The following is a 13,661-nucleotide window of genomic DNA, read 5'->3' as shown; positions in this document are numbered from 1 at the left end:
AAAATATTGAATGTGAGTTTTTGCGATTCCCATTATAAGTCAATGGGTAAAATGAATTCACTAATAAATTAATATCAATTAAACGATACAACTTTTCTCTTAGAAAAGTAATAGCACACCATTCCCGGCCGAGCCGCACGTTTTGATGTATATATTGTGCGGCAGTTATTAGCGCACCAAATTTGTGGGATCATTATTATCATTAAGTATGGCGGATTACAATAAGTGTTTTGCCATTGCATGGCAGGCACACTTAACTCATTTGCTGCCAAAAACGAGGAACCCCAGAATTACGCGATGTACCACCCTGCCACGCCCGAGGAACCCGAGAATTTTTGGAAAAAAAACAAAAAAAAACATTTTTTTCAAAAAAAAAATTTTTCAAAATTTTTTTTTTGACCCCAAAACATTTAGTAGGCATGATAGCGATCGCGAAATTGCATGTTTAACCCCCATAGCAACCCCATCTTTCAAACATGGCAGCCATCTTTGTTTACATTTTAGGAAAACATAATGGCTGCTATCTCATGAATGCCTGAACGGATTTCCATTCGGATTTTTTTGTTTGAAAGCTGTGAGCAATGTGGACACACATGGTGCATTATCTAGGCATGGGTGTGCATGATCCGTGCACTATGAATTACATGGAAGTCTATGGAGACAGTTTGGCATAATTAGAGTACGAAGGTATTGTTAAATGGCAGCAGATGAGTTAATAATAACTAGAAAAGAAAATTTCTAAGAAATTTTAAGTGTGCCTGCAGCTCGCTAAGTCTGTGCAACCTTGTGTAGCGGTTGGTGTTAGCATTAGCGTTACATTTTTTAACATTAGCATTTTTTGCATAAGCTTTAACATTATGGTTCTTCATATGACACCACCCACATGTCTGTACGACAAACAGATCACGAGATAAAGGGTCACTTCCTGTTTGGTGAGGGGCACTTCCTGTTTGGCGAAATAGGCCCCAATTAAGGTTAATGACTCTTAATCAAGTCATTTGATGACACCCACGCGTCTGTACGACAAACAATTCATGAGATATAGGGTGACTTCCTGTTTGGTGAGGGGCACTTCCTGTTTGGCAAAATAGGCCCCAATTAAGGTTAAGGACTCTTAATCAAGTCATTTCACACCACCCGCGCGTCTGCACGACAAACGGTTCACGAGATAAAGGGTCACTTCCTGTTTGGTAAGGGGCACTTCCTGTTTGGCGAAATAGGCCCCAATTAAGGTTAAGGACTCTTATTCTTGTCATTTGACGCAACCCGCGCATCTGTACGACAAATGGTTCACGAGATCAAGGGTCACTTCCTGTTTGGTGAGGGGCACTTCCTGTTTGGCGAAATAGGCCCCAATTAAGGTTAAGGACTTAATAAAGTCATTTGATGCCATCTACGCGTCTGTACGACAAACGGTTCACGAGGTAAAGGGTCACTTCCTGTTTGGTGAGGGGCACTTCCTGTTTGGCGAAATAGAGATTTTTGAGAGAAAAAAATTTTTTTGAGAAAAAAAAAATTGAGAAAAAAAAATGTTTTGAGAAAAAGATTTTTTTTGAGAAAAAAAAACTTTTTTTTTGAGAAAAAAACATTTTTTTGAGAAAAAAAATGTTTTGAGAGAAAAAAAGTTTTTTGAGAAAAAAAGAAATTAGAGAAAAAAAAATTTTTGAGAAAAAAAAAATTGAGAGAAAAAAAAATTTTTGAGGAAATTATTTTTTTTTGAGAAAAAAAAAATTTTGAGAAAAAAAAAATTGAGAAAAAAAATTTTTTTGAGAAAAAAAAAATGTATGACACCAGCCACAACTCTGTACGATAAACGGTTCATGAGATGTAGAGGCACTTCCTGTTTGGCAAAGGGCACTTCCTGTTATAGAGGGGGCGGGGCTTAATCAATTACAGCTCATCCCTATTGGCTGGAAAAAGACCAAAGTTGTGTGTGCATTTTAAAGTTTAAATCACGTTGCTAGGCAAAAGTATGGCAAGAGTTATGTGGCGCCAAAGTTTCTGGGTTTTTTTCGGAGTCCCCCATTCTAAGTCAATGGGGTTTTTGGGCGTTGTTTTTTGCGAATTACATCGCAATCGTATCGCGGATCGGAAAGAAAAGTAATAGCACACCATTCCCGGCCGAGCCGCACATTTTGATGTATATATTGCGGGGGTGGCGTAAATCGTGCGGCAGTTATTACGTGCCGAAATTTCCCCCATTCTAAGTGAATGGGGTTTTTTGGCGTCGTTTTTTGCGAATTACGTCGCAATGGTAACGCGGATCGGAAAGAAAAGTAATAGCACCCCATTCCCGGCCGAGCCGCACGTTTTGATGTATATATTGCGGCGGTGGCGTAAATTGTGCGGCAGTTATTACATGCCGAAATTTGCAAGAACATTACTTACTTACTTACTGACTTACTTAAAGGGGAAGACCACCCATTTTCAATATTGAACTATGTCATTAACACCTTCTAAGCCTGGCCGTACTCCCTCGGACTTCCTACTGGGTCCCATCAGCCACGCCGTCTATTACCGGACTTTTGATATAAATTATAATAAAAAAAAAAAAAACATCGGAAATTCTTCTCTGTGTCTTTTTGGAGCGATCTGAAAGGGTTAATATGCTCTGACAGTCATTTTCTGGTGCTGGGTGTGATACTCCTAATATCCAGCAGGCCACGCCGTTGACTCACATTCTGGATGGATGGCTGGCCAGGAGGAGCCTCATCCTCTCCCCAGTGTTGAAACTCAGCAAGAACCTCAAACAAGATGGCTGGTCTTTGTCTCTGTTCGTGGATCGCGGTTTCAATCACGTTCGGGCGCCGCTTCTCTATCGCTCCTTTCCCTGCTTCGCCGCACGTAAACGAATGGAATTGATCTCCCCTCCGCCTCGCCAAAGTAAGATCGCCGACCTCTGCAGGATGAATATGTACGCTGTGTCGAGCACTCCAGTACGTGTTGTTATCATGTGGGCTTTGTTTTTTTAAAACATGTTTGTAAATAAATGGCTTATTTCTTCGGCGCTACCTCTGTTCAGAGGGTTCTGCCGCGGCTTGCAACGTGTTAATATACCTTAGAGGAGTTGTGTGGAAATAGAAAAAACGTTCCCCCCCTTCTGTGTTGCCTAGAACTGGGGAATTGATTTTGGGGTTTGTATTGTAAATTACAATGTGTGATGTCATCAAGTTGTAATTTACAATACAAACCCCAAAACCAATCCTCCAGTTCTAGGTAACACAGAAGGGGGGGAACTTTTTTTCTACTTCCACACAACTCCTCTAAGGTATATTAATGACATAGTTCAATATTGAAAATGGGTGGTCTTCCCCTTTAAGTATGGCGGATTACAATAAGTGTTTTGCCATTGCATTGCATGGCAGGCACACTTAATAAAAGAAAAAGGTTATTGAAAAAACACGGTCTGCTCACGTAAAATGAGTCACCAGAAAAGATAATGTGTGTTTTTAATGAATCTATCATGGTTAAAATGGAGTTTGAAGTTACAATGGGTGTGTATGTGGAGAGGGCCTGGGCGTGTTGGGCCTGGTAACATTTACATCAAATATCTAAATACTGAATGAAGCAAATTAAAAACTGTTCAGGGTGTTCATACAAGCCTGATTAGACCATGCAATGACCAAAAGTGTTTTTGAAAGTGGAATATCCCTTTAACCGACACATTTAGCTATAAACGGACTTGTGTGGATGACAGAGACATATAAGCGAAATCCTGATCAGCGAAACGCGCTGAATTGTTTGTGCATCTTCCCTGGCGGGTTGGCGGGCAGGTGGGGGCACCGGGTCGGCCCGCGCACCACTACTAGACACCTTTACAAACACATTGGTGAAGAAATCTTTTGGTAAGGAATTTATTCCAGGACTTTTTAAGCTATTCCCTTCCTATAAGCCAGAGGTCTTTAACAGGGGGTCCGGGACCCCTGGGGGGTCCTCAGAGTTACTACAGGGGGTCCTCCAAATCTTGGAATGATAGAAACCTTTTTTTTTTCTCTCCAAATAAAATCCAAATATTATCAAATGATTTTCACGGCACCCCAGGGTGCCCCGTCACCCACTATGAAAACCCCTGACCTCGACTACCTACACTGGGGGCCGCAGAGGAGAGAACACGCCCCATTTCTGATTCAAGCATCAGTTTTCAATCAATCAATCAATCAATCAATCAATCCACCTGGTCCAGCAGGTCGGCGGGGGGTCCCTGCTGGTCCTCGTCCCCCTCGGCGGGCAGGCCCCGCCTCCCCAGGGTGCTGGTGATGTCAGGGGGCTGGACCCCCCGTTGCCCCGCCCCCACAGCGTCCGAGGGGTCGGGGTCGGGTTCGGGTTCGGGTAAACCTTCCTCTGCTCTGTTCTGCTGCTGCTTGGTCTCTGCTTCTGGACTGTCCACGGACCCGGGGTCTGAACAAGATCATGGAATGAAACCATTTAATCCATTTAGAACGGGTACACATTATTGTGTATCATTATTTTATGCTTTAACTATTGAAAAATAGCAGATATACAAGCTCACAGCGCGGCACTCGCTTGTAGATCTGCTATTTTTGAAAAGTCGTGAAAATTAGAAATTTGACGAGATTCTATAAGTGTCTTTGTTATGACCCTAGGGTCATTATTTGTATTTTCTGCTGCCCTGCCTTTTTTGTGTCCCTGTTTCTGAGGTGGAGAGTTTGTGTGGAGAGGTGTGGTGCTGATTGCCAACGTCTGACAGCTGTGGTGGGAAATTGGCCTGGCTCTGATTGGCTGGATGGCTGCTGACTTGGGCGTGGGCCCTCGCATGTCCTCTATAAAGCTCATTCTTGAACAGACTTTAATCAGAGGACCGTCAGCCTAACAGCAGCAGAGACTCGATCCCTCTGTCCTCTCACAAACCCTTACTTTATGATTTGGTCATTTTGAGTCAGTCAAACACTTTGATTTCTAGTTAAGTTCTGTGATTCTGTGTTTTACAACATTTCTGTAAAAGAGCTCTTTTCTTGTAATAAATGTATATATTCCCTTTTAAATCAGTTTCCATGTACACTTTATGTTGCGGTCCCCAAAGGTAAAGGTGGTGGCCGTAACATAATTGGGGGCTCGTCAAAAAGTTAGTTTTGTTGGTTGGTTTGGCAGGTTTGTATAATGTTAGTAATTTTAGTTTGTGCAGACTCCCACCTGTGAACATTTTGGATTGGGTGTTTGGTGGCTGGTTGTTAAAATCTGATGTCTCCCTTCTAACAGGCGTTGCTGGTGAGCATGTCAGAGGGAAGGGAGTGTGTTGCAGTGGCTTGCTGTAGAGGGTGTATACTTTTCTGGAGAGGGTGTCTTAGTGACTGTATTCTGTATACCTCGGTGAGTGCACCTGTGGGTTCAGGTGAGGATGTGGAGGCGACGGCTGACACGTCCTCCCTGACCCACAGGGCCGTTGGTTGCTTTCATGCTGGGGGGAGACTTAAAAGTCTAAGCTGGCCTTGTGAGTTGATGTGTGTGCACATTAGGGTTTGAGCTGACAGGGAGTACCTACTACCTGCCCCTCAGTAACATGTCACATGATGTAGAACCCTCAAGCCTACTGTGTGTGTGCCACCTGATAAATTATCAATTCGTATTTGCTGTTTCATTCTAAATTGGTGTGAAGTCTGTGCAAGCAATTTTGGTCATGTTAAAAGCCTGCCAACCAAGTTTGTTTGCCTCCCCTTGAAGCCTACTTGTGTCCATCAGTAACAGTGTAAATTGGGGCTTAGAGTCCTTTGCCCACTTAAAGTTAATGTTACCTTGTGTTTGGTTTTTCTGTTAAAACTTTAAGGTGTGGGGAATATGCTCAAATTTTTGTGTCTATGTTTTTTGGGTTCCTTACTAGTTCTAAATTGAGAAAGGGTAAATAGTGAGTGTTTTTACCCCCACGTACCAAATTGAATTAGTTTGGGTTCCATGGTTGTGTCAACTTCTTCTAAATTGAGAAAGGGTAAAATTGGTTTTTACCCCCACGTACCAAATTGAATTAGTTGTGTACTTGTGTTCCCTATGTCACTGATTCTAAATTGAGAAAGGATAAAATTGTTTTTTATCCCCACGTACCAAATTGAATCAGGTTTGTTTGAGAAAGTGGTAAATTGGGCCACCAACCTACAAAATTGAATGGTGTTGTTAATATGGTGGTTAATTGGGTCACCCACCTACAAAGATGGATTTTTTTGTTAATATGGTGATTAATTGGGCCACCCACCTACAACCAATTCCTTTTTTGTTAATATGGTGGTTAGTTATGCCACTTGTGATTTGTTAAGATAGTGGTTTGTTATGCCACTTGAGTTTCGTGTTTGTGAAGAATTTGAGCATGTTTACAGCGTTGTGTTTTGAGAGAGTAAGTGGGAGGGGTGCAACTTCAACTTGGAAAGGTATAAGTCGGCTGGGCCTCACTTTGAGCCGTCTTAGTGTATATTTGTATTTGGGTTAGATATATATATTTTTTTGTATTGTGTAATCAAACATTTTTGTAAGGGGTAAATGTTTGATTTTAAGGGGGTTGGTGTTATGACCCTAGGGTCATTATTGTATTTTCTGCTGCCTGGCCCTTTAATATTCCCTGTTTCTGAGGTGGAGAGTTGGTGTGGAGCAGGGGTCTTCAACAGGGGGTCCGCGACCCCTAGGGGGTCCGCGGAGGTACTGCAGGGGGTCCGCGAAAATATTGCTTAAAAAAAAAAAAAAAGATTTCAAAAAAAAAATTTTTTTTTTTTTTTAGTTTAGTTTTTTTTCTTTCTTAATGTTTCACATTTATGTTAACAAATAAATCAGGATTCTATCCATTTTGAATAGCTTGAATACATGATTACTATGCAATTGACAAATTGTTGATATTATTGACATTGGTTCTCAGTTAATAAGTAGTATGTTTAGAAATGGTAGTGGTACGGCCCACCCTGCTCGCTGTAACTTAAAATAAAAAATATGTCTTAGCCCCGACCCCCCCACCCTACGAGGTGGTAGGGGGTCCCTGCTCCATCTCCCCATCAGTTTGGGGGTCCCCGGCCTGAAAACGTTGAAGACCCCTGGTGTGGAGAGTTGGTGCTGCTGATTGCCAAATACCTGACAGCTGTGGGGAAGTGGCCTGTCTGTGATTAGCTGGTTCCATGATCATGACTGCTGATTGGGGCGTGACCATCCCTAGTCCTCTATATAAGGCTCAGTTTGTGTTCGGTGCAGCAGAGGACCGTCAGCCTAACAGCAGCAGAGGCTCAATCCCTCTGTCCTGTCACCAACCCTTTGAGTTCTGATTTTGTTACTTTGAGTCAAGCTGAACCCTTAGAATTACTGTAATAGAGTTAAGACATGTGATTGTATTTATTGGGAAATGTTTGTAATAAGAGCTCGTGTCTATTTGTAATAAATGTAAATATTCCCTTTTAAATCAGATCTCATTGTTCACTTAATGTTGCGGTCCCCAAAGGTAAAGGTGGTGGCCGTAACAGTCTTTTGAATCCTTCTAAGGTTTTTTGAAAAACCCCATGTCAGCAATCTGGCCAGCCATCGTCAAAGAAAAGGTCCTTTTCACTTAAATGGAGCTCAGTTAGTCTGTTCTTGAGAGACTACTATGTCAGTGGTTCTCAAACCTTTTCATGTGAAGGACCCCCAAAATGATATGTATTTGGCCACGGACCCCCATCTCAAAATATTTAGTTCCAGGGACCACCCAGAAGCAACATTTGAGTTACAAACGTTCGCTTTGAAAATGCATATATTCAAAGATTTGCACACATTTTCGCGGCTTTTTCAAAAATAGCAGATCTACAAGCTTGTGAGCTTATATAAAATTAACAGATATACTGTTATTTTTCACTGGTTAAAGCATTCAATAATTCTAGGTTAATCGATAATTTAAAGATAGGGTAGTGATTTAATTTAATTCAGATAATACCAAAATGGGTCTATGTTCTTATAGTACTACTGTAGTTACTACTGAGTGTTTGGTCCATGTTTGGACTTCAGCCTTATTCCATGAGGAGAAAAAAGCAGTTTCAATTTTGGTGGAGGAGACTTTTTTTTGACCAGAAAGGTTTGGAAACCAGTGATGTATAAAAGGTTCTTGTGGATTATAGGATCCCTACCAGGTTGTTCCCCACTAGGGGGCGGTGTGGGCGGCGGGGCGGGCTCTATGGGGAGGAGGGGCGGAGCTTTGCTGTGGTGGTGGTGGTGGTTAGGCTCCGCCCCCGGCGTCCTGACGTCCACGTGAAGCTGTTCCAACAGCTGAGCCACCTCCCCGTCTGGGTGCACCCCCATCTGAGACTCCTCGATGATACTGTCAATGATCTGAAATATATTAATATAAATATATTAATATAAAAACACCCCCATCTGAGACTCCTCGATGATGCTGTCAATGATCTGAAATATATTAATATAAATATATTAATATAAATATATTAATATAAAAACACCCCCATCTGAGACTCCTCGATGATACTGTCAATGATCTGAAATATATTAATATAAATATATTAATATAAATATATTAATATAAAAACACCCCCATCTGAGACTCCTCGATGATGCTGTCAATGATCTGAACAATAATATAATATGAATATAAATATATGAATATATATTAATATAAATATATTAATATAAAAAACCTCCCCGTTCTCACAGGAGACCCCCAAATAAATAAAGACCCAAGGACTTTTTTGGTGCAATCCTTTTAGACAAAAGTGTTTTTGACTGAACTTGTGCTGTCTTGCATTTCTGTCTAATAAAATATTCAATCAATGAAAGCCAGACCTGAAGGGAATCATCAGTGTGGGAGTGGTTTACCTGAAGGGAATCATCAGTGTGGGAGTGGTTTACCTGAAGGGAATCATCAGTGTGGGAGTGGTTTACCTGAAGGGAATCATCAGTGTGGGAGTGGTTTACCTGAAGGGAATCATCAGTGTGGGAGTGGTTTACCTGAAGGGAATCATCAGTGTGGGAGTGGTTTGGAGCTGGTGGTCCAACAGTGGCCTCTGGTGGTGGTGCTGGGTTCACCGCTCTCTGCAGGAGGGGAGGGGGGGGGGGCTGTTAGGGTACAATCACAAGCTACGGGGCAGAAACGGTCATGTTCCATTTATTGGCCACACCTCATACAGCAAGAAATGGAATAAAACTCACAGTCACAACAAGACTGGTGCTGGGAAATATATTATTATATTGATGAGAGACTAAATGGTGTATCTACTGTATCTACTGTATATAGTGCCTTTATCCAGAGATTTTACATCGATTGTGATGTTACATTCACCCATTCACTCACACATTCATACAGCGATGTCAGAGGAAACCATGCTTGGCACCAACCTGCTCATCAGGAGCAGTTAGGGGTTCAGAGTCTTGATAATTAACACCAACCTGCTCATCAGGAGCAGTTAGGGGTTCAGAGTCTTGATAATTAACACCAACCTGCTCATCAGGAGCAGTTAGGGGTTCAGAGTCTTGATAATTAACACCAACCTGCTCATCAGGAGCAGTTAGGGGTTCAGAGTCTTGATAATTAACACCAACCTGCTCATCAGGAGCAGTTAGGGGTTCAGAGTCTTGATAATTAACACCAACCTGCTCATCAGGAGCAGTTAGGGGTTCAGAGTCTTGATAATTAACACCAACCTGCTCATCAGGAGCAGTTAGGGGTTCAGAGTCTTGATAATTAACACCAACCTGCTCATCAGGAGCAGTTAGGGGTTCAGAGTCTTGATAATTAACACCAACCTGCTCATCAGGAGCAGTTAGGGGTTCAGAGTCTTGATAATTAACACCAACCTGCTCATCAGGAGCAGTTAGGGGTTCAGAGTCTTGATAATTAACACCAACCTGCTCATCAGGAGCAGTTAGGGGTTCAGAGTCTTGATAATTAACACCAACCTGCTCATCAGGAGCAGTTAGGGGTTCAGAGTCTTGATAATTAACACCAACCTGCTCATCAGGAGCAGTTAGGGGTTCAGAGTCTTGATAATTAACACCAACCTGCTCATCAGGAGCAGTTAGGGGTTCAGAGTCTTGATAATTAACACCAACCTGCTCATCAGGAGCAGTTAGGGGTTCAGAGTCTTGATAATTAACACCAACCTGCTCATCAGGAGCAGTTAGGGGTTCAGAGTCTTGATAATTAACACCAACCTGCTCATCAGGAGCAGTTAGGGGTTCAGAGTCTTGCTCAAGGACTCTTCAACACTCTGGGGGAGCCTGGGATCCAACTGGGAACCTTCTGGTTCCCAAGCGGCCTCCTGAGCCCCTGCCGTCCCTTAGACTACACTAGGATTTTGTAGATTTCAGATTTAGGTGACCCAACTCTTAGACCAGGGGTTTTCAAAGTGGGTGACGGGGCACCCTGGGGTGCCGTGACGGCAGTCCAGGGGTGCCGTGAGATAATTTGATAATATTTGGAATTTATTTGGACACTTGAAAAAATATTTAGTATCATTTTAAACTTGAAGTACAATGTTATTTTCAGTCAGTTCTAACCAAAATGGCTGTTATCTCAACGTTTTCCTCGCAACATAATCACTAAAATATTGTCACTTTTGCCCTTCATCATACAAGACTGTCGATCTACAAGCTTGTAGATCTGCTCTTTTCACTAGTTTAGTACATTTTATAGATGATGAATACAAAACCAACGGTTTTGGACATACAAGGTTTCCACCCGACAACGAAGATATGCTATAAATATAAGGTGCTGGGAGTGAAAGTTATAATGTAGGGGTGCCTCGGATTAAAAAGAATATTCATGGGGTGACCTGATATAAAAAGGTTTGGGAACCCCTGTCTTACACTACTGTCTTTGCTTGCACCTTCGACACAACCTGGCATTCTTTATTATTTTTCAGTTGAAACGTAATAAAAAGAACTCCAGAAACTGGCCCTAGGGGTTTCATGCAACTTTAAAGAGGTTTCAGTGCACCAGGATTGCTTCAGTGCTTACAGGCTACAATGTTTTTCTAGGTTAACAGACTGGGAGCTTTTTTATTGGGCTGATTTTCCATGACTCAACAAACAGGTAAACCAGTCGTTCTGGTTGCACGCAGTGAGGAAGGCAACACAGAGTACTTCTGGATGTTTACAGTTTTTCTACAGTACATAATGTGTGCTGTGTTTTCCTGTGAAATGCATGACAGTTTAATGGCTCTTAAATCCCTCTCTCTGCTACACTGGGACACTAGGGCAGGGGCCGACAGCACTCCAACGTAAACAACATCACTGGAGGGCTGTCACAATTATTACATAATCGTCTAATCGTGATTATTTGACATTATCGCAATTATTTTGTCATAATCGTCATAATCGTGAATGTTGAAAAATGTCAGAGATAGTGGAAATAGCCGATCTACAAGCTCACAACGCGTCGCATTGCGACGCGTTGTGAGCTTGTAGATCGGCTATTTCCACTATCAAAGTTATTTTTTAAGTAGTAAGTTGTCAAATATGTCAGTAATGTCTTTGTATATTTAGGTTATGTGTCATATCTGCCATGTACAACTTCAAAGCCTAAAAGCCAAACAGAAATGTAATTGTCAACGACAAAAACACAATTAAATCGTTAATCGCCAATTATTTGAGTGACAATTAATCGTCATGTAAAATGTCATATCGTGACAGCCCTATGCAGGGTCTGACAGCACTCAAGTGTTGATTTTGTCGACTAAAACTAAGACAAAAAAATGTTTGACGACTGCGTTTTTTTTCAGTGACGAAAACTAAATAAAAACGAAATAGAAACTAAGCTGTGATGACTAAAACTAAGACTAAATATATTGACAATTTTGTCAACAAAATAAAAACTAGACTAAAATGTTGGGGAGGGACTGGTGGAGAAGAGAGTCATTTTATGTTTGGTTGCTCTCCGGTGTTGCGTGCTGAAAATAGCAGATCTGCAAGCTCACAACGCGTCACACTGTGACGCGTTGTGAGCTTGTAGATCTGCTATTTTCAGCACGCAACCAAGTGTCAAATCAGTCATTACGATGCCATCAAGGCCTGCCAAAATGCATTTTAGTTGACTAAGTCAACTGAAGATTTAGTCACCTAAAATCGTATGATATTTAGTTGACTAAAACTAGACTAAAACTAAAACCTTTCAGGTGACTAAATTATGACTAAATCTACTAAAGTTTGCTGTCAAAAACAACACTGCAGCACTCCAACATAAACAACAACACTGGATGCTTCAAGACAATATTACGCATTCTTACATTAGTCATTATTTTATAGTTTAACTATTAAATAAATAGCAGATTATACAAGCTCACAGCGCGGCACCGAGTGAGCTTGTAGATCTGCTTTTTTCTTTTTCTTTTTTTTTAATCATGAAATCTTTTGCAAAACTTTGAATATATCTTTTTTTCAAAGCAAACATTTATAAGTCAAATATTTGCTTCTGGGGGGTCCCTGGAACATAATATTTCGAGACGGGGGTCAGCGGACAAATAAGCTACATATAATTCTAGGGCCGGGGTTTTCATGCTTTTTTCTCTCAGGGCACCCCATGAATATTCTTTTTAATCCGAGGCACCCCTACATTATAGTTTTCACTCCCAGCACCTAATATTTATAGCATATCGTCGTTGTCGGGTGGAAACCTTGTATGTCCAAAACCGTTCGTTTTGTATTTATCATCTATAAAATGTACTAAACTAGTGAAAACAGCAGATCTACAAGCACACAATGCCTGTGTGCTTGTAGATCGCGGCTGTTTTCACTAGTTTTGTGCGACAGTCTTGTATGATGAAGCAGGGCTTTGCTTTACCAAAAGACGTACACATTTGAAACTTGGAGATACGAGGTTTCTGCCCGACAGTGACGATATTTTATTGATCATGTTGCGAGGAAAATGTTGAGATAACAGCCATTTCGGTTAGAACTGACTGAAAATAACTTTGTACTTCAAGTTTAAAATGATACTAAATGTTTTTTCAAGTGTCCAAATAAATTCCAAATATTATCAAATTACCTTGCGGCACCCCTGGACTGCCGTCACGGCACCCCAGGGTGCCCCGTCACCCACTTTGAAAACCCCTGTTCTAGGGGTCCTTGACATGAAAATGTTTGAGAACCACGGACATAGAAACACATAAATATACACATTTCCTTTTTTTTTAACCTTAGAAGGATTTAGAAGATATTCAAAGACATGGGGAAGATTTTTCAAAAAAATTGCATATCTACGAGCTCGCAGCGCGGCACTCTTGTAGATCTGCTATTCCCGCCTAACGCCGACCTCAGAACAAGGACACCATAGTAGCAGGGTTCACGCGGTTCGTTCCCTTGATCAACGGAACCCAGCAGGAATGTGACGGTCAGCTGGGAGGTTGTTGTTGCGACAATATTTCTGTGTTTCAAGCATAATCACCGGAGAGAGGGTTTACACTACTAGAGGAAAACTGGTTGAGATAGAAGAGATTTATGTTAGGAGAAAACCTCTCTGTCAGGTGGAAAACCTCATGTCGAAAAAAAGTAAACTTTTAAGGATTAAAATACAAATAAACAGCGGAAATTGACAAGCTCAAAACACCGCGCTTCGAGCTTGTGGATCTGCTACTTTTGACGCTGTACTAGGGATGAGACGACACGCGATATTATCGTTTATTATAATAAAAAAACACTCACGATAATCGTATCGTGGAGATTTAATTTATCGTGACATCGTCCTCCGTCATGCACTG

General features: G+C 41.4%; 1 protein-coding gene across 2 annotated transcripts in view; it reads right to left on the bottom strand.

The window, feature by feature from the left end:
- The window catches only part of wdr44 (WD repeat domain 44), a 79,183-nt gene that overhangs the window by 43,930 nt on the left and 21,592 nt on the right, over positions 1–13,661 (bottom strand). For both annotated transcript variants that reach the window (XM_080748871.1, XM_080748870.1), the window contains exons 3-5: positions 8,917–9,000; positions 8,082–8,283; positions 4,175–4,398 (exon numbers count right to left, since the gene is read on the bottom strand). In XM_080748871.1, coding sequence (XP_080604997.1) covers positions 4,175–4,398; positions 8,082–8,283; positions 8,917–9,000 — 510 coding nt within the window. The remainder of the gene's footprint in view (positions 1–4,174; positions 4,399–8,081; positions 8,284–8,916; positions 9,001–13,661) is intronic.

The sequence above is a fragment of the Nannobrachium achirus genome (genome assembly GCF_963921795.1).
Source record: "Nannobrachium achirus genome assembly, chromosome: 19".
In the NCBI taxonomy this organism is placed as follows: Eukaryota; Metazoa; Chordata; class Actinopteri; order Myctophiformes; family Myctophidae; genus Nannobrachium; species Nannobrachium achirus.
The sequence above is the reverse complement of the archived record's forward strand: the minus strand, read 5'-3'. Positions and strand labels throughout refer to the sequence as shown.